The sequence below is a fragment of the Ranitomeya variabilis genome, chromosome 2, assembly GCF_051348905.1.
Source record: "Ranitomeya variabilis isolate aRanVar5 chromosome 2, aRanVar5.hap1, whole genome shotgun sequence".
Taxonomy (NCBI): domain Eukaryota; kingdom Metazoa; phylum Chordata; class Amphibia; order Anura; family Dendrobatidae; genus Ranitomeya; species Ranitomeya variabilis.
The window spans coordinates 715,663,771-715,683,994 of NC_135233.1; the positions used below are offsets into that span (position 1 = coordinate 715,663,771).

The 20,224-nt window shown below is 41.1% G+C and overlaps 2 protein-coding genes across 2 annotated transcripts in view; one reads left to right on the forward strand and one right to left on the reverse strand.

Annotated features, from left to right (window-relative positions):
• Positions 1-17,641, reverse strand: part of COL10A1 (collagen type X alpha 1 chain) — a 29,079-nt gene extending 11,438 nt beyond the window's left edge. Inside the window, exon 1 of the mRNA XM_077289499.1 lies at positions 17,490-17,641. Coding sequence (XP_077145614.1) covers positions 17,490-17,631 — 142 coding nt within the window. The 5' untranslated portion in view covers positions 17,632-17,641. The remainder of the gene's footprint in view (positions 1-17,489) is intronic.
• NT5DC1 (5'-nucleotidase domain containing 1) overlaps positions 1-20,224 on the forward strand; it is a 397,045-nt gene that overhangs the window by 103,392 nt on the left and 273,429 nt on the right. The window lies entirely within an intron of this gene.

Genomic DNA, 20,224 nt, shown 5'->3' on the forward strand with positions numbered 1-20,224 from the left:
GCCCTGATTTCCAGGATAAGGTTAAGGGCCATGCATACTGGACAAGATGGGGGCCTTGCATACCAGGATGGGGATGGGGCGATGCATACTAGGACAAGATGGGAAAACTGCATACCAGGATAGGGATTGGGCTGTGCATAGTAGGATGAGATGGGGGCCATGCATACTAGGATGAGATGGGGGCCCTGCATACCAGGATAGGGATGGGGCCATGCATACTAGGATGAGATGGAGGCCCTGCATACCAAGATAGGGATAGGACCATGCATACTAGGATAGGGATAAGGGGGCCATACATACCAAGGTAGAGATTAGGGGGCTATGTGTATCAGCATAGGGTTGAGGGGACCATATATACCAGGATTTTTTTAATTAAATTTTTTGCCTAATTTCCTCCTCTAAAACCTAAGTGCGTCTTATGGTCTGGTGCGCCTTATAGTCCGAAAAATATGGTAATTTTTGCGTTTTGACCTTTTTTTTGCACTATGTCATTTACTGATTGGATTAATTATTTTTATATATTGATAGATCGGGCGATTCTGAACGCGGCGATACCAAATATGTGTATTTTTAATTGTTTTTTGTATATTTTGAATAGGGGGTGATTTGAACTTTTTAATTTTTTTAATATTTTCAAAAACTTTATTTTTAATATTTTTCACTTGCTTCATTAGTCTCCATGGGAGACTAGAAGATGCAATCATTCGATTGCCTCTGCTACTCGCAGGCGCTCATAGCAATCCGGCAATGACAACCACAGGGGGCTCCTGCAGACCCTGGGTTGTCATGCCAACCCATCAGCGACCAGGGTCATATGAATTAGTGATGCGCTTCCAGCGCGATCACATTAAATGCTGCTGTCAGAGATTGACAGTGGCATTTAACTGGTTAACAGCCGTGGGTGGATTGCGATTCCACCCACGGTTGTTAGGGGCACATATCAGCTGTTTAAAACAGCTGACATGTGCCGGGAAAAATGTGGGGTCAACGCCTGAGCCCAAATCAAAGGACACGACATGCGTCGTACATGTACGGCGCATGTCGTGAAGGGGATAATATACCTTTTACAGTTTTTTGTCATAACTTTTTTCACTTTTCTATTTAATCCCTTTATGGGAATTCAACATTTTTTTTTGTCTACTGCTATTTTAATGCCCTGCAATATTTATACACTTATAGATGGAGGTTTGTTAGTCACTGTTTATGGCTGCCTGTCACTAGATTATCTGTCTCTAGCCCATCTTAGTCTGCTTTAACATAATAAACATTTTGGCACTTTACAGACAGCTCAATGGCTAGCACTGTTGGTTTGTGGCGCTGGGGTCCTGGGTTGTATTCCCATCAAGGACATCATCTGCAAGGAGTTTCTGTTCTCCCTGTGTTTGCGTGGGTTTCCTCTGGGTATTCCAGTTTCCTTTCACACTACAAAGACATACTGATAGGGAATTTACATCATGAGCCCCAATGGGAACAGCGATGACGATATCTGTGAAGCGCTGTGTAATAAGATGGTGCTATGTAAGTAACTGAGGGACTTTTCCAGCGAAATTTGTGCTTCGAAAAATCAAATAGCACCATCAGAGCCCTGCTGTGTGATCAAGCAATACTTTTTGACGACAAATGGAGTATTGCCATGTTTGAGAGTAAATGTTTCACAAACTGCTGGGTCCATTTTTTCTTATTACTTCATGTGCAAATGAAAAATGTATGGCTAAAACAATATTTTAGTGAATTTTTTTTAAATTCCACTTTATATTAATTCTTGTGAAGTACCTGCAGGATTAACAAGCTTCCTAACATTAATTTTGACTACTTTGATGGATGCAGTTTTTAATATTGTATAATATTGGTTGGGTTTCCATCAAAGTCACCTAAAAAATGAATTTGTCCCTAAGAAAACACAATTTGAATCTGACGCTTCCCCTGGACAAAGCTACACGCGAAACACGCGTCAGGGTGCCACATATCATGCTTCAAACATAAAGATTAGTGATGAGCAAATGTACTCGTTACTCGAGATTTCCCGAGCACGCTCGGGTATCCTCTGAGTATTTTTTAGTGCTCGGAGATTTAGTTTTCCTCACCTCAGCTGAATGATTTACAACTCTTAGCCAGCTTGATTACATGTGGGGATTCCCTAGCAACCAGGCAACCCCCACATGTACTTAAGCTGGCTAACAGATGTAAATCATTCAGCTGCGGCGATGAAAACTAAATCTCCGAGCACTAAAAAACACTCGGAGGTCACCCGAGCGTGCTCGGGAAATCTCGAGTAACGAGTATATTCGCTTATCACTAATAAATTACTAATGTAAATTTTTGGTGAAGAATCAACAAGTGGAACACAATTGTGAAGTTGAACAAAATGTATTGGTTATTTTAAATTTTTGTGGAAAATCAAAAACTGAAAAGTGGGGCGTGCAATATTATTCGGCCCCTTTACTTTCAGTGCAGCAAACTCACTCCAGAAGTTCATTGGGGATCTCTGAATGATCCAATGTTGTCCTAAATGCCTAATGATGATAAATATAATCCACCTTTGTGTAATCAAATCTCCGTATAAATGTACCTGCTCTGTGATAGTCTCAGGGTTCTGTTTGAAGTACAGAGAGAATCTTGAAGACCAAGGAACACAACAGGCAGGTCCATGATACTGTTGTGGAGAAGTTTAAAGTTTTGGAAATCATTTTGTATCCAAACCAGCTTTAAACATCCCAAGGAGCACTGTGCAAGCGATCATATTGGAATGGAAGGAGTATCATACCACTGCAAATCTAACAAGACCCGGCTGTCCCTCTAAACTTTCATCTCAAACAAGGAGAAGACTGATCAGAGATGCAGCCAAGATGGTCACTCTGGAGGAACTGCAGAGATCTACAGCTGAAGTGGGACAGTCTGTCAATAGGACAACAATCAGTCGTACACTGCACAAATCTGGCCTTTATGAAAGAGTGGCAAGAATAAAGCCATTTCTCCAATATATCTATAAAACGTGTTGTTCAAAGTTTGCAACAAGCCACCTGGGAGACACACCAAACATGTGAACATGTGGTAGTAGGTGCTCTGGTCAGATGAAACCAAAATTGAACTTTTTGGCAACAATGCCAAACGATATGTTTGGCGTAAAGGCAACACAGCTCATCACCCTGAACACACCATCCCCACTGTCAAACATGGTGGTGGCAGCATCATGGTTTGGGCCTGCTTTTCAGCAGGGACACGGACGATGGTTAAAATTGATGGGAAGATGGATGGAGCCAAATACAGGACCATTCTTGAAGAAAACCTGTTGGAGTCTGCAAAAGACCTGAGACTGGGAAGGAGATTTGTCTTCCAACAAGACAATGATCCCAAACATAAAGCAAAATCTACAATGGAATGGTTCACAAATAAACGTATCCAGGTATTAGAATGGCCAAGTCAAAGTCGAGACCTCAATCTAATCGAGAATCTGTGGAAAGAGATGAAAACTGCTGTTCACAAGCGATCTCCATCAAACCTCACTGAGCTTGAGCTGTTTGCCAAGGAAGAATGGGCAAGAATTTCAGTCTCTAGATGTACAAAACTGATAGAGGCATACCCAAAGCGACTTCCAGCTGTAATCGCAGCAAAAGGTGACGCAACAAAGTATTAAGTTAAAGGGGCCGAATAATATTGCCTGCTCCACTTTTCAGTTTTTTATTTTCCACAAAAATTTAAAATAACCAATAAATGTCGTTCAACTTCACAATTGTGTTCCGCTTGTTGTTGATTCTTCACTAAAAATTTACATTTGGTATCTTTATGTTTGAAGCATGATATGTGGGAAAAGGTTGAAAAGTTCCAGGGAGCCAAATACTTTCGCAGGCACTGTATGTCTGTGTATATGGGGATTGCATGGGAGTGCATCAGCCTCGGATGAAATAAGTAATGAACACATCACCAATTTTCTAAGTAATATACGGTATTTCAAAAAAGTGCTAGTCACATGAAATTTTCACCAGATGTCGGTAACCACGCATCCAATCCACTCAAGCAAAGAAATCAAGCCATGGAGGTCCAAAGGTTATGTGTAATAATGAGAAATGACACATGAAAAAAGTATTCAACACGCTTACTGAAATGTATTTAATGCTTCGTACAAAATTCTTTGTTGATGATGACAGCTTCAAGACGTCTCCTGTATGGAGAAACTAGTCACATGCATTGCTCAGGTTTGATTTTGGCCCATTCTTCTAAAATAAACACTATTCAAATCCTGAAGGTTCCCTGAGCTCCTTCCATAAACTTTGAGCTTTAGTTCCTTCCATAAATTTTCTTTTGGATTCAGGTCAGGTGATTGGCTGGGCCATTCTAGCAGCTTTATTTTCTTTCTGTGGAAACCAATTTAGAGATTCATTGGCTGTGAGTTTGGGATTATTGTCTTGCTGAAATGTCCATCCTAGTTTCATCTTCATCATCCTGGTAGATTCCAGCAGATTTTTATCAAGAATGTATTGGTACATTTGTCCATTTATCCTTCCGTCAATCATTTGACATTTTCCGGTGCCGTAAGCTGAAAAACAACCCCACACCATTATGTTCCCACCTACAAACTTCACTGTTGTTATTGTGTTTTTGGGTTGATGTGCAGTGCCTTTTGGCCTTCAAACATGGTATGTATTATGGCCTCCAAAGAGTTCAATTTTGGTCTCATCTAACCAGAATATATTCCTCCAGTGTTTGACAGGCTTGTCAATGTGTTGGTGCGCAAACTTTAAATGCGCTTGAACATGGTTTTTTCAGCAATGGAGTCTTGCTTGGTGAGCATGCATACAAGCCATGGAGGTTGAATTCATTACTTAGAGTCTTCTTTGAAACAATTGTACCTGCTGATGCCAGGTCTTTCTGTAGCTCTCGCCAGTGGTCCTTGGCTCTTAGACAACGCTTTTGATAATTCTTTTAACTCCTCTGTCTGAAATCTTTCGGGGAGCACCTGGTCTTGGCCTGTTTATGGTGAAATTGTGTTCTTTTCACTTCCGGATTAGGCCACAACAGTACTCACTTAAGCTTTAAGTACTTAACAAATTCTTCTATAATAATGCCATCAATATGTTTTGCAACAATAAGGTTGTGAAGTTCTTGAGACAGCTCACTGGTTTTACCCATCTTGAGATGTTTCTTGTATGGCATCTTGGCAATGAGACACCTTTTTATAGGCCATCAATTAAATCATCTGATATTATTTTTCTGTAAGTGTCAGAATTAATTATAGATTTCAGCTGGTGTCATGACTTTCCGTGGCTTTTTGCAACTCTCTTTCTTCATGTGGTTGATACTTTTCCCTTGTGTCATTTTTTATTATTATACAACTTAATATATGAACCTCTATGGTTTGATTTCTTTGCTGTGTAGATTGAATGGGCTGTTACCGACATCTGGTGAGAATTTCATGTCAATAGCAACTTTTGAAATATATTTACTTATGAAATTGGTGATGTGTTCCATAGTTATTTTACCCACTGCCTGTATGTTGTAAGAATAAATATGTGTGCATGTACAGTACTGTGCAAAAATGTGGTATGGGAAAAGTGCTGCAAAGTAAGAATGTGTTCAGAAATAAACAAATATAGAAAGTGAAGCAAGCACATGCAGCGAAATGAACCTTTTATTAACCTATGCAAAGTTTCAGCTCCAGTGAGCTCTTCTCAAGCATTGAGTGCTGTAATGACGCGTGGGTAAATAATAGTTTCATTGCACTGAATGTGTTGCCTCACTTAACGTATTTGTTGACAATTGGTGACTGTTGACTAAAGTCCTTAGAGGGGTGCACCCCCTTTTCCAAATCAGCAGTGCCTCTGCCTTTCCTTTAACCCATTTACCTCCAAGTCTGTTTTCACCTTCATGACCAGGCCAAATTTGACAATTCTGACCAGTGTCGCTTTATGTGTCAATGACTCTGGAACGCTTCAACGGATCTCATTGATTCTGAGATTTTTGTGACATATTGTACTTTGTGATAGTGGTAAAATTTGTTAGATATAACTTGCGTTTATTTGAGAAAATATCAGAAATTTAGCAATTTTCAAGCTTTCTATTTTTATATCCTTTTTTTATTTTCACAAGGGTAACAGAAAAAAAAGGACCCCGAACCTTGTTAAGCAATTTCTCCTGAGTACGTCAATACCCCGTAGGGTAAAACTACTGTTTGGGCGCACGTCAGGGCTTGGAAAGGAAGTAGCACCATTTGACTTTTTAAACGCAAAAAAGGCTGGAATTGAGAGTGAATGCTATGCAACGTTGGGAGAGCCTTTAAGCGCCTAACTTTCCTGGTAGCACAAAGGCTGCATTGCCCAGCTCGTGCTTTTGGAGACATGCACACTTAAATTAGGCACACTCTCATTGCTACAGAAATGCCAAACATGTAGACTCTAAATGTGGTTTAGACACCCTGCAGGGCTCAGAAACGAGAGGGGGATTTTGTAGTGCAGAATTTGCTGAACTTCTTTTGGGGGGTGAGGAGCCATAACATTTTTTCAGAGCCTTTTTGCTACTAGTAACGTGGAAGCCCCCTATATTTCCATTAACAGGGCACAGACCTGAGTAGGGACTTGCTTTCTTTGTGGATTGAGTTGAAGATTTTGTTGGGAACATTTTACATAACATTTTGGATCACATTTGTTTTGCGTTTTTTAATCTCTTTCATTTCCGATTTTTCGGCTGCAGAATGAACAAATATCAACAATTCAGGAATTTCTTTTTTTTGAGGTGGGTTATGCCATTCCACGTGTGGTAAAACTTATCATGCAGCTTTATTCTTTGGGTCAGTAGGTTTACAGTGATACCACATTTATATCCTTTATGTTTTGGCGTTTTAATACAATAGAAACTATTTTACAGAAAAAATAATTATTTTTGCACTGCTTCATTCTGAGACCTATGTCTTTTTTATTTTTCCACTGATGGCGCTCTATGGTGACTTGTTTTTGCGAGACAAGTGATGTTTTCAGCTATACCATTATTACCATTATTATTTACATTTGCTATTTTTATAGGTCGGGTCATTCCGGACTTGACGATACCAAACGTACTTTTTTAGTTTTTATGGGTACAATATATGTGTATATGTGTATATACACTCACTGGCCACTTTATTAGGTACACCTGTCCAACTTCTTGTTAACACTTAATTTCTAATCAGCCAATCACATGGCGGCAACTCAGTGCATTTAGGCATGTAGACATGGTCAAGACAATCTCCTGCAGTTCAAACCGAGCATCAGTATGGGGAAGAAAGGTGATTTGAGTGCCTTTGAACGTGGCATGGTTGTTGGTGCCAGAAGGGCTGGTCTGAGTATTTCAGAAACTGCTGATCTACTGGGATTTTCACGCACAACCATCTCTAGGGTTTACAGAGAATGGTCCGAAAAAGAAAAAAAATCCAGTGAGCGGCAGTTCTGTGGGCGGAAATGCCTTGTTGATGCCAGAGGTCAGAGGAGAATGGGCAGACTGGTTCGAGCTGATAGAAAGGCAACAGTGACTCAAATCGCCACCCGTTACAACCAAGGTAGGCCTAAGAGCATCTCTGAACGCACAGTGCGTCGAACTTTGAGGCAGATGGGCTACAGCAGCAGAAGACCACACCGGGTACCACTCCTTTCAGCTAAGAACAGGAAACTGAGGCTACAATTTGTACAAGCTCATCGAAATTGGACAGTAGAAGATTGGAAAAACGTTGCTTGGTCTGATGAGTCTCGATTTCTGCTGCGACATTCGGATGGTAGGGTCAGAATTTGGCGTAAACAACATGAAAGCATGGATCCATCCTGCCTTGTATGGAGCATCTTTGGGATGTGCAGCCGACAAATCTGCGGCAACTGTGTGATGCCATCATGTCAATATGGACCAAAATCTCTGAGGAATGCTTCCAGCACCTTGTTGAATCTATGCCACGAAGAATTGAGGCAGTTCTGAAGGCAAAAGGGGGTCCAACCCGTTACTAGCATGGTGTACCTAATAAAGTGGCCTATATATATATATAATATATATATAATATATATATATATTTTATGGGTACAATAAATGTTTTTTTTATTATTTTGTGACTTTTATTTTAGATTTTTAAAAATTTTTTAGTTGGTCCATTGGGACTTTTACTTTCAGAAGTCTGATTGCTGTTATTGCAGTATTGCAATGCATTATGACTGTTATTCTGCTCTCACACAAACTTATTAAAGGGAACCTGTCACCTTGTTTTTTCAATATGAGATAACAAAACCGTTAAATAGGGCCTGAGCTGTGCTTTACAATAGTGTATTTTTTGTCCCCTGATTCCCCACCTATGCTGCTGAAATACCTTGCTAAAGTCGCCGTTTTCGCCTGTCAATCACGCTGGTCCGGTCAAATGGGCGTTGTGAAATCACTGTTTCTCCCCCACCTCTTGCTTTTCCCTAAGAGGTAAAGTCTAATCTCGCACCTGCGCATTGCTTTGCCCAACTGTGGGCATAGCACACATTACATCACTGCGCATGCGCGGCTCGTCACTGTAACCTGTGTGCCCCGGAAGTCAAGAGCCGAACGCACTGCGCAACTGAAAAAAAAGCGCGATCTGTGGTATTCACAGATCTATTTACATCAGACACGCCGAGGAGCGGGGGGAGAAACAGTGATTTCACAATGCCCATTTCACCGGACCAGCGTGATGCAGCTGCAGGGTCTCGAAAATATTATCCAAGCATGCTCAAGATTCCCCAAGTAGCCCCAAGTAGCTCATCACTACTCCTGACATATATATACTTCATTGGTTGGGAAGTCCTTCCCTTCCATGACGTATATATACTGCAAATGTCCCAATATAGAAAAAAAACACATTATTACACATCAGTGCTGAGTGCCCCTTTTTGTCTTTTGGACTACTTGTTATGGATGGTTTTTATAAGGTTGAGCACCACAGAAGATGTGTAAGCTGCTGATTGACCTGTCAAATTGGTGAGTGCTTGCATTTGTGTAGTGCCAGTGTCTGCTCTTGCTTTTTTTCTCCTTGGAAAAGTATTTAAAACAGATGTGTCTCCTATATTTGCTGCCCAAGTTTAATGGATTCTTTTATTTGTACCAGCCTAATTTTAAAGTCGGAGGGAGATGCGCTGGAGAAGTCTGGCTTTTGGACCCCACTGACCAGGGCTTCTTGGAATATCCCAGTTATAAGCTACCACATTTTGCAGTGAGAAACCCTGTCAGGGTAGCATGTTATAACTGTATATAAAATAATACTAATTTTTTTTTTGTTTGTTTTTTTAAAAAAGCTTCCAGTTTTTCTGGATGCTCTGCCTGTTTCTTTCTTAGTACTACAGTATATTTAGTGTGTCATGTAATATCTTTTTGGAGTTCCATTCATGTTTGGTGGTTATCCCCTATCCAAAGGATAGAGGACAACTTTTTTTAATCTCTGAGGGTCCAACTGCTGGAATACCCATAAATCTCTAGAACTGGGATTCTGAAGAGCCCCATACGTTTGGAGCGATGGTCGATATAAATGCACTGCTGCATCATTCATTCTTACAGGATTGCCAAAGATCAGCCAAGCTCATTAACCCCTTCACCCCCAAGGGTGGTTTGCACGTTAATGACCGGGCCAATTTTTACAATTCTGACCACTGTCCCTTTATGAGGTTATAACTCTGGAACGCTTCAACGGATCTTGGCGATTCTGACATTGTTTTCTCGTGACATATTGTACTTCATGATAGTGGTAAAATTTCTTCGATATAACTTGCGTTTATTTGTGAAAAAAACGAATATTTGGCGAAAATTTTGAAAATTTCGCAATTTTCCAACTTTGAATTTTTATGCCCTTAAATCACAGACATATGTCACGCAAAATACTTAATAAGTAACATTTCCCACATGTCTACTTTACATCAGCACAATTTTGGAACCAAAATTTTTTTGGGTGACGGAGTTATAAGGGTTAAAAGTTGACCAGCAATTTCTCATTTTTACAACACCATTTTTTTTTAGGGACCACATCTCATTTGAAGTCATTTTGAGGGGTCTATATGATAGAAAATACCCAAGTGTGACACCATTCTAAAAACTGCACCCCTCAAGGTACTCAAAACCACTTTCAAGAAGTTTATTAACCCTTCAGGTGTTTCACAGGAATTTTTGGAATGTTTAAATAAAAATAAACATTTAACTTTTTTTCACACAAAATTTGTTTCAGCTCCAATTTGTTTTATTTTACCAAGGGTAACAGGAGAAAATAGACCCCAAAATTTGTTGTACAATTCGTCCTGAGTACGCTGATACCCCATATGTGGGTGTAAACCATTGTTTGGGCGCAGGGCAGAGCTCGGAAGGAAAGGAGCGCCATTTGACTTTTCAATGCAAAATTGACTGGAATTGAGATGGGACGCCATGTTGCATTTGGAGAGCCCCTGATGTGCCTAAACATTGAAACCCCCCACAAGTGACACCATTTTGGAAAGTAGACCCCCTAAGGATCTTATCTAGATGTGTGTTGAGCACTTTGACCCAACAAGTGCTTCACAGAAGTTTATAATGCAGAGCCGTAAAAATAAAAATCATATTTTTTCACAAAAATGATCTTTTCGCCCCCATTTTTTTATTTCCCCAAGGGTAAGAGAAGAAATTAGACCACAAAAGTTGTTGTGCAATTTGTCCTGAGTACGACGATACCCCATATGTGGGGGTAAACCACTGTTTGGGCGCATAGCAGAGCTCGGAAGGGAAGGAGCGCTATTTTACTTTTCAATGAAAAATTGACTGGAATTAAGATGGGATGCCATGTTGCGTTTGGAGAGCCCCTGATGTGCCTAAACATTAAAACCCCCCACAAGTGACACCATTTTGGAAAGTAGACCCCCTAAGGAACTTATCTAGATGTGTGGTGAGCACTTTGACCCAACAAGTGCTTCACAGAAGTTTATAATGCAGAGCCGTAAAAATAAAAAATCATATTTTTTCACAAAAATGATCTTTTCGCCCCCAATTTTTTATTTTCCCAAGGGTAAGAGAAGAAATTGGACCCCAAAAATTGTTGTGCAATTTGTCCTGAGTACGCTGATACCCCATATGTGGGTGTAAACCATTGTTTGGGCGCAGGGCAGAGCTCGGAAGGGAAGGAGCGCCATTTGACTTTTCAATGCAAAATTGACTGGAATTGAGATGGGACGCCATGTTGCGTTTGGAGAGCCCCTGATGTGCCTAAACATTGAAACCCCCCACAAGTGACACCATTTTGGAAAGTAGACCCCTTAAGGAACTTATCTAGATGTGTGTTGAGCACTTTGACCCAACAAGTGCTTCACAGAAGTTTATAATGCAGAGCCGTAAAAATAAAAATCATATTTTTTCACAAAAATGATCTTTTCGCCCCCATTTTTTTATTTCCCCAAGGGTAAGAGAAGAAATTAGACCACAAAAGTTGTTGTGCAATTTGTCCTGAGTACGACGATACCCCATATGTGGGGGTAAACCACTGTTTGGGCGCATAGCAGAGCTCGGAAGGGAAGGAGCGCTATTTTACTTTTCAATGCAAAATTGACTGGAATTAAGATGGGATGCCATGTTGCGTTTGGAGAGCCCCTGATGTGCCTAAACATTAAAAACCCCCACAAGTGACACCATTTTGGAAAGTAGACCCCCTAAGGAACTTATCTAGATGTGTTTTGATAGCTTTGAACCCCCAAGTGTTTCACTACAGTTTATAACGCAGAGCCGTGAAAATAAAAATTCTTTTTTTTTTTTTCACAAAAATGATTTTTAGCCCCCAGTTTTGTATTTTCACAAGGGTATCAGGATAAATTGGACCCCAAACTTTGTTGTCCAATTTGTCCTGAGTACGCTGATACCCCATATGTGGGGGGGAACCACTGTTTGGGCGCATGACAGAGCTCGGAAGGGAAGGAGCGCCATTTGGAATGCAGACTTAAATGGATTGGTCTGCAGGCATCACGTTGCATTTGCAGAGCCCCTGATGTACCCAAACAGTACAAACCCCCCACAAGTGACCCCATATTGGAAACTAGACCCCCCAAGGAACTTATCTAGATGTGTTGTGAGAACTTTGAACCCCCAAGTGTTTCACTACAGTTTATAACGCAGAGCCGTGAAAATAAAAATTCCTTTTTTTTTCACACAAATGATTTTTTAGCCCCCAGTTTTGTATTTTCACAAGGGTATCAGGATAAATTGGACCCCAAAAGTTGTTGATCAATTTGTCCTGAGTACGCTGATACCCCATATGTGGGGGGGAACCACTGTTTGGGCGCATGACAGAGCTCGGAAGGGAAGGAGCGCCATTTGGAATGCAGACTTAAATGGATTGGTCTGCAGGCATCACGTTGCATTTGCAGAGCCCCTGATGTACCCAAACAGTACAAACCCCCCACAAGTGACCCCATATCGGAAACTAGACCCCCCAAGGAACTTATCTAGATGTGTTGTAAGAACTTTGAACCCCCAAGTGTTTCACTACAGTTTACAGCGCAGAGCCGTGAAAATAAAAAATCTTTTTTTTCCCACAAAACTTATTTTTTGGCCCCCAGTTTTGTATTTTCCCAAGGGTAGCAGGGGAAATTGGACCCCAAAAGATGATGTCCAATTTGTCCTGAGTACGCTGATACCCCATATGTTGGGGTAAACCCCTGTTTGGGCACACGGGAGAGCTCTGAAGGGAAGGAGCACTGTTTTCCTTTTTCAACGCAGAATTGGCTGGAATTCAGATCGGATGCCATGTCCCGTTTGGAGAGCCCCTGATGTGCCTAAACAGTGGAAACCCCCCAATTATAACTGAAACCCTAATCCAAACACATCCCTAACCCTAATCCCAACGGTAACCCTAACCACTCCTCTAACCCAGACACACCCAACCCTATTCCCAACCGTAAATGTAATCCAAACCCTAACCCTATCTTTAGCCCCAACCCTAACTGTAGCTCCAACCCTAGCCCCAACCCTAACCCTAGCCCTAACCCTAGCAATAACCCTAGCCCTATCACTAGCCCTAACACTAGCCGTAACCCTAGCCCCAACCCTAGCCCTAACCCTAGTCCTAACCCTTGCCCTAACCCTAGCCCTAACTCTAGTCCTAACTCTAACCCTAGCCCTAACCCTTGCCCTAACCCTAACCCTAGCCCTAACTCTAGTCCTAACTCTAGCCCTAACCCTAACCCTAATCCTAATGGGAAAATGGAAATAAATACATTTTTTAATTTTTTTATTTTTCCCTAACTAAGGGGGTGATGAAGGGGGGTTTGATTTACTTTTATAGCGGGTTATTTAGCGGATTTTTATGATTGGCAGCTGTCACACACTGAAAGACGCTTTTCATTGCAAAAAATATTTTTTGCGTTACCACATTTTGAGAGCTGTAATTTTTCCATATTTGAGTCCACAGAGTTATGTGAGATCTTGTTTTTTGCGGGACGCGTTGACGTTTTTATTGGTAACATTTTCGGACACGTGACATTTTTTGATCGCTTTTTATTCCGATTTTTGTGAGGCAGAGTGATCAAAAACCAGCTATTCATGAATTTCTTTTGGGGGAGGCGTTTATACCGTTCCGCGTTTGGTAATTGATAAAGCAGTTTTATTCGTCGGGTCAGTACGATTACAGCGATATCTCATTTATATCATTTTTTTATGTTTTGGCGCTTTTATACGATAAAAACTATTTTATAGAAAAAATAATTATTTTGGTATCGCTTTATTCTCAGGACTATAACTTTTTTATTGTTTTGCTGATGATGCTGTATGGCAGCTCGTTTTTTGCGGGACAAGATGACGTTTTCAGCGGTACCATGGTTATTTATATCAGTCTTTTTGATCGCGTGTTATTCCACTTTTTGTTCGCGTTGCTCCGGGGGTCTCAGGGAAGCACGCAGGGAGCCCCCTCCCTGCGCGATGCTTCCCTATACCGCCGGTACACCGCGATCATGTTTGATCGCGGTGTGCCGGGGGTCAATGTGCCGGGGGGCGGTCCGTGACCGCTCCTGGCACATAGTGCCGGATGTCAGCTGCGATATGCAGCTGACACCCGGCCGCGATCGGCCGCGCTCCCCCCGTGAGCGCGGCCGATCGGCTATGACGTACTATCCCGTCGAGGGTCAGATAGGCCCAGGTCACCTCGACGGGATAGTACGTCTAAGGTCACAGATGGTGCAACAGAGCACATGGTCGACCACCATACCATTCACAGAGGGAGCCCTGGTGCATGAGACCTGTGTGGATCCCAGTGGTCAAACCACAGCTATTGAGAAGTTTTTCCCTATTACATGGTTAGGGAATGCATGGGATCATGTTTCCATAAATAAATAGCGACCTCTTAAAATTACGTATTCCCTAGTATTACAAATTTGAGATATTGAGAATTTTATTTTACTCCTTAGTTTAATATTATTTAAAAAAATGCTGAGATGTATTTTTACTTTGCTGTAAAATATTTAGTGCAACCTCTGGGTGATGCTTTATAATTATAGGACAATTCTTTTAATTTAACAGAAGTCTAAATGAAGGTACTTTGCTCATAAATTGGCCAATTAATGTGTACTCAACAGCCAAGAAGTCGAGCCTCTCTGCTGGGATTTATGCACTAAGTACCTTCATTTTTTAACTTATTTTCTACAACAGAAATGCTGTTCCAATTTCCTATATTCATTGTTTGCATACTATAGCAGTTCTGAGTGCTGCTTTAAATTGTTAGTTACATATACAGGGGTTGGACCAAATAATGGAAACATCAACAAAAGTTAGTTTAATATGGTGTAGGTCCACCTTTTGCGGCGATTACAGCCTCAATTCTCCAAGGTATGGATTCATACAAGGTGTGAATTGTTTCCAAAGGAATTTTAGCCCATTCTGCAGTTAACACACCCTCCAGTTCTTTGAGCGACGATGGCGGCGGAAATCGACGTCTAACTTAAATCTCTAAAAACGACCATAAATGCTCAATAATGTTGAGGTCTGGGGATTGTGGGGGCCAGATGAGATGCTCAACTTCATTAGAATGTTCCTCGTGCCATGCTTTAACGATTCTAGCTGTATGAATTGGTGCATTATCATCCTGAAAGATGGCGTTCCCCTCCGGGAACAGTGCTTGAACCATTGGATGCACTTGGTTGCCCAAAATGCCTAAATAATCTCGGCTGTTAATTCTTCCATGAAGGGATATCATTGGCCTGGCGTATCCCCACGAAATATCACCCCAAATCATCACAGAACCTCCACCATGTTTTACGGTTGGGAGAAGGCAGTCTGGATGGAATGCTTCTTTCAGCTGTCTCCAAACGTACACTCGGCCGGAGGTCGGAAATAGGGTAAACGATGATTCGTCTGAGAATATCACATTTTTCCACTGCTCGAGGGACCAATTCTGGAGGTTTCTCCACCACTCTAAACGCTTGGAAACATTTGCCATTGAGAGCAGCAGTTTTCTAATTGCAGCTCTTCCGTGGAATCCAGATGATTTGTGCAGCTCCCGACGAACAGTTTTCGTGGAAACTGGGTTCTGTAGGTGTTCATTGAGCTCAGCAGTGATTTTCGGAGACATGGTCTTGCAATCCTCTCTCACAATTCGCTTTAGAGTCCGACTGTTTCTATCAGTCAACTTTGACTTTCGGCCAGACCTGTGCTTTGCTGCGGACGTTTTTCCTTCTCTTTCAAACGCAGTCATTACTTTGGAGACAATACCTCTTGACACGCCAAGCATTCGGGCACTTTCTGTCACACTAGCGCCTGCCATACGAGCACCAACAATTTGGCCTCTTTGAAAATCCGAGAGGTCTGCCATTGGTATCAGGTTCTCATCAATGTTTTTACAATTCAGCAAAACAAACAGTTAATTTACATACACATATCACGTAACACAAATAATCAACTACAAAACATTACCATATGTCACGGTTTGCATGTTTATAACATGTTCGAAGATTATGATGCCAAAACTTTAGGTGTTTCCATTATTTTGTCCAACCCCTGTAGAGTGGCTCTCTTAGCTTGCACCTGTTCACATTTGTTTGTAAGTGATGGTCAATCTTTTGACATTTGTAACTACTGTAAATGGTGTCATCAGATAAACTACCAGGGAAATAAGTATATATTTTTTATGGTAAAATATTGAGCTATTTCGCAAGTCATCATAAACTTACTCAATTGTCACACTTAATTAAAGGGGTTCACCATTTTATCTTTATTATAATGTTTTGGGTACATGATTTTGTGATATTTACTAAAACAGAAATATAAGGTAGAGATGGGCAGATCGATTCTCAGGACTCCAGTACATCGGTTAACTCAGTAGTCATTGGTCGCTGGACTGGACACTCATGAATCTTTTATCTTCTGTAAACCATGGTGCAGCTTTTGATTAACTGTAGTGATGAGCGCAAGTGTTCATTACTCGAGTATTGCAGGTGCTCTAGTGAGATGTTGGCGTCCCTGCAGGTACATGTTTCGCAGCTGTTAAGACAGCCACAAAACATGCGGAGATTGCCCGTGTTTGTCAGGCAATGCTTACATGTTTTGGAGCTGTCTAACAGCCGCAAAACATGTGGCCACGGGGACGTGTACATCTCACTCGAGCTCTCGCGATACTTGGTACATACTCTAGCACCCTTGGCAGACTCGAGTAACAAACACTTGTGCTCATCACTAATTAGCTGGGCTGAAATGACATCTTCACTGTGGCGTGATGTTCAGATAACGTTCCACCAGTCCAGCTAATCAAAAGCAGCTCAGAAGATGCCGAGATGTAAGAGATTTGCAAGCCTCCCATCCAGTGGTCAAAGACTACTTAACTGGCCTATGGACTGGAATCACACAAACTTTTTCTCTTATCTCTAATTACATGATCTTTTCCTGCACTTGTCAGACTGCACAGCTCTTTTGTTCACAAACTGGCTGCTGATTAAGGAACTTGTAGCCAGATCTGTCCATCAGCCTCCTTCAACTGATAGACTGCTTTCCCATGGGAAGTTTTTTTTTCAGTTGGATCAAACTGCCGGACAGGTTTAGTCACATGCTCCTCCACCAGAAGTCAATTTATGGACAGAAGAGCTTTGCAGTCTGAAAAATGATGTCACTGACAAGTGCAAAAGAAGAACCAGTAATACGTATACAATAGTAAGTGCCACAAAATCTTGTCCACAACACATTTGTTACATAAGGATAAAGTGGACAATCCCCATAATTTAAAATGTTTATCTGAATAAAAGTTGAATAAATTATAATCTGGACATTTTATAACGTAGTCACACATGATTTTGAGTAGATCTTTGAAACTTATATCTTATATATCTTACTTTGGAATCTGAAACCCCCAAAACTACCGTAAATTGTAATAAAATAAATATTTAGAGGGTATATCTCTATGAGCTCTTGATACATCATATAGTATTCATTATAAGAATTATCTAAATTATCAGGCAACTTTATTGGTAAAACCAATACCAGAGAAAGCTAACTGCGCCATTGTACAATCTAAAACCCAAATGGAATCGAATATATCTTACCTTGACTTTTTGCATTAAATGGTAGGAAAGGTGGTGGTCCTTTTACGTTGGATTGCTTTGGATGCCTTTCAGGAAAATAACCAGATGTGTAGATAAAATTTGGAAGCAGCAAGAGCAAGAAGATGCTGTTTTGTAAATTCATATTGCCAAGCTTGTTCTGTACAAGGAAAAGAAAGACACTTTCATTATATTTTCTGAAATGAAATAAATGTGTCAAACTTACAAAGCCGCATTGACAAAGACCTTATATGTAGTCCTGATATTTCAGAGAGTGTGGCTTGTATAATTCATTGCAAACATCACTCTTATGTGGTGTTTGGAAAAGAAAAGTATGACTAAACGCAGCATATTAAAAAAAGTCAATTACTGTACTGAAATTTCAGCAAAATGTAGACCAATAACTGACAGTTTCCTGAAGTTTGTTTTATATGTTCTGAAAAAAAAAAAAAGATTGAGTTAGAAAAGAAAACCTAAAAAGCAGCAAGCCATATAACATTACCTGGGTTTATAGGTTACCGTAATGAGTTCTGAACGTTTTTCGCTGCTGTCTGCCTTTAGAGTGTAGAGACTGTATTTTGAAGTTCTTGTATCATCTCAATTTTAGAAAGTTGCCACATTTTAAGGTAAAAATATTCTTAGCAGTATTGTAATGATCATTCATTCAGTTATATTCCCAAGCTTGTGTAGAGAGCTGTGTCCTTTTGTGCTCCTTGCTAAATCATTTTTTTAATACTTTTATGCAAATGTTACAATTTGCATAAATTAAGCTCCTCCCTCAGAAAGGGGAGCTCTAATTATCCAGACAGTTATTAAATGCAGGAATTTGCAGTCCGTCCAATTTCAGCCATTGTTGTGGCATTAGTCATGTTTAATGTGAGATTGGTTCCTAGCTGGTAATCAAGGTGCATCAGCCAAGAACACAAACACTTTATTTTGTAAAAGAAGTTCTTGAAAGCTCAGACTAATAACAATTGTAATCATAGTTTTGAAAGTTACATTAATTTGATGCAAATGTTTTCGTTTGCATACATTGCTACAAATATTTATGCACATAGCAACAATTCAGACGCTGGGTTTGATTAGTCTTAAATTTTTTCATCAGGTCACTTCTGATCTATTCATTTATTCGTGTATTTGTTTATGTACGGTAAGTTTTATTTATTTTTGTGTGATAAATTAATTGTTTTATTCAGGGGTGCATAACCTATTTGAGTCCGAGAGCCACATTGTTAAATCGAACAAACCCCATTGAGTGAAATATTACCTAAGTACTACCTTTTTTACTACATATTGAAAGTACCATGATTCCCCAAAAATAAGATCTAACCCGAAAATATTTATTTTGTGGGATTATTGGAGTATTCCTGAAAAATAAGCCCTACTCCAAAAATAAACAATAGTTACAGTCAATGTTAGGAGGATGGGAACTGGGCAATTGCAAAGCCGCCCCACTCTCTAAGGTGCCCCAAGCATTTCTATCACAAGGTTAAGTCTTTTTAAGGATCTTTGGTGACATCACGGTCATGTGATCGTGATGTCACTAATGGTCCTTTAACTGCGTGAGTCTAGAAGAACTGAAGAGGAGACGGTGCAGGTGTTACGGGAAAGGAAGGGCCAACTGAGCAATTTCTCAGGGCCCCCAGTGTTTCTATTCCAAGGTTAAGACTCCTTAAGGACCCTTGGTGACCTCACGGTCATGTGACCATGATGTCATCAAAGGTCCTTTACCTTCAAGATTCTAGAGGCGCTGAAGAGGAGACAGGCTGGTATGTTCCATATGTGCATTGTGTTTGTATATGTAATGCAAATACGGAGCAGTTGCGCTCTGCCACCACTAGGGACGCTGTAACGGGAAAACAGGTCGCACTTACTATGTAACACTTCGGTGCAGAAGTGAAGGCCGCCACCAGGAGGTGACAGAGTGGTCAAACTAGCCGAAGTCAGCAACAAACAGGGAGATGAAGTACCAGAGGTCACAGCAAAGCATGATGTCAGAGACGAGCCAAAAGCTTAAGACAGACGGAAGTGTGGTATCCAAAACGTGAGACGGAAAGAGGAGTCAAAGTATCAGCCAGAGGGTCAACAGCCAGTCGGGGAACGCAGTACCAGAGACAGAAAAAATGAAGACGGAGTACAGAGTTTAAGCCGAGTCATACACTGTAGGGAACTCACCAAAGTCAGGGATAGAAGACAGGTCAGACACATACATGGGAGGTCAGAGGCAGAAGGATCACTAGAGTATATGGATAAGCTGCTCTAGCCAAGGACCAGAACTATCACTGACATAGGCAACCAGAAATAGCACCAATTAATAGCCACCCAAGAATCAAGATGAGGCAGGAAAGGTTTACCCCTCCATGACCAGGCCAGAGAAAGAGAAGCAAGAAGCAAACCCCGAGTTGGATGATGACAGTACCCTCCTCTCAAGGGGGGGATCAGTTGATCCCCAGGCTTCCCAGTATACCAAGCATGAAAGGCCCAGACCAACTGATCCACACAGACCAATCGCGCTGGAATCCAGGACCGGTCCTCCGGACCGTAGCCCCTCCAATGGACCAGATACTGGAGTAAGCGACAGACCATGTGAGAGTCCACAATCCGTTCTACCTCATACTCATTTTGGCCATCCACTGAAATGGGTGGCAGAGGAAATGGAGATTCCCCAGAGGAAGACCCCAACGGTTTCAAAAGAGCCTTATGGAACACATTGGGAATCCGCAGTGATGGGGGAAGAT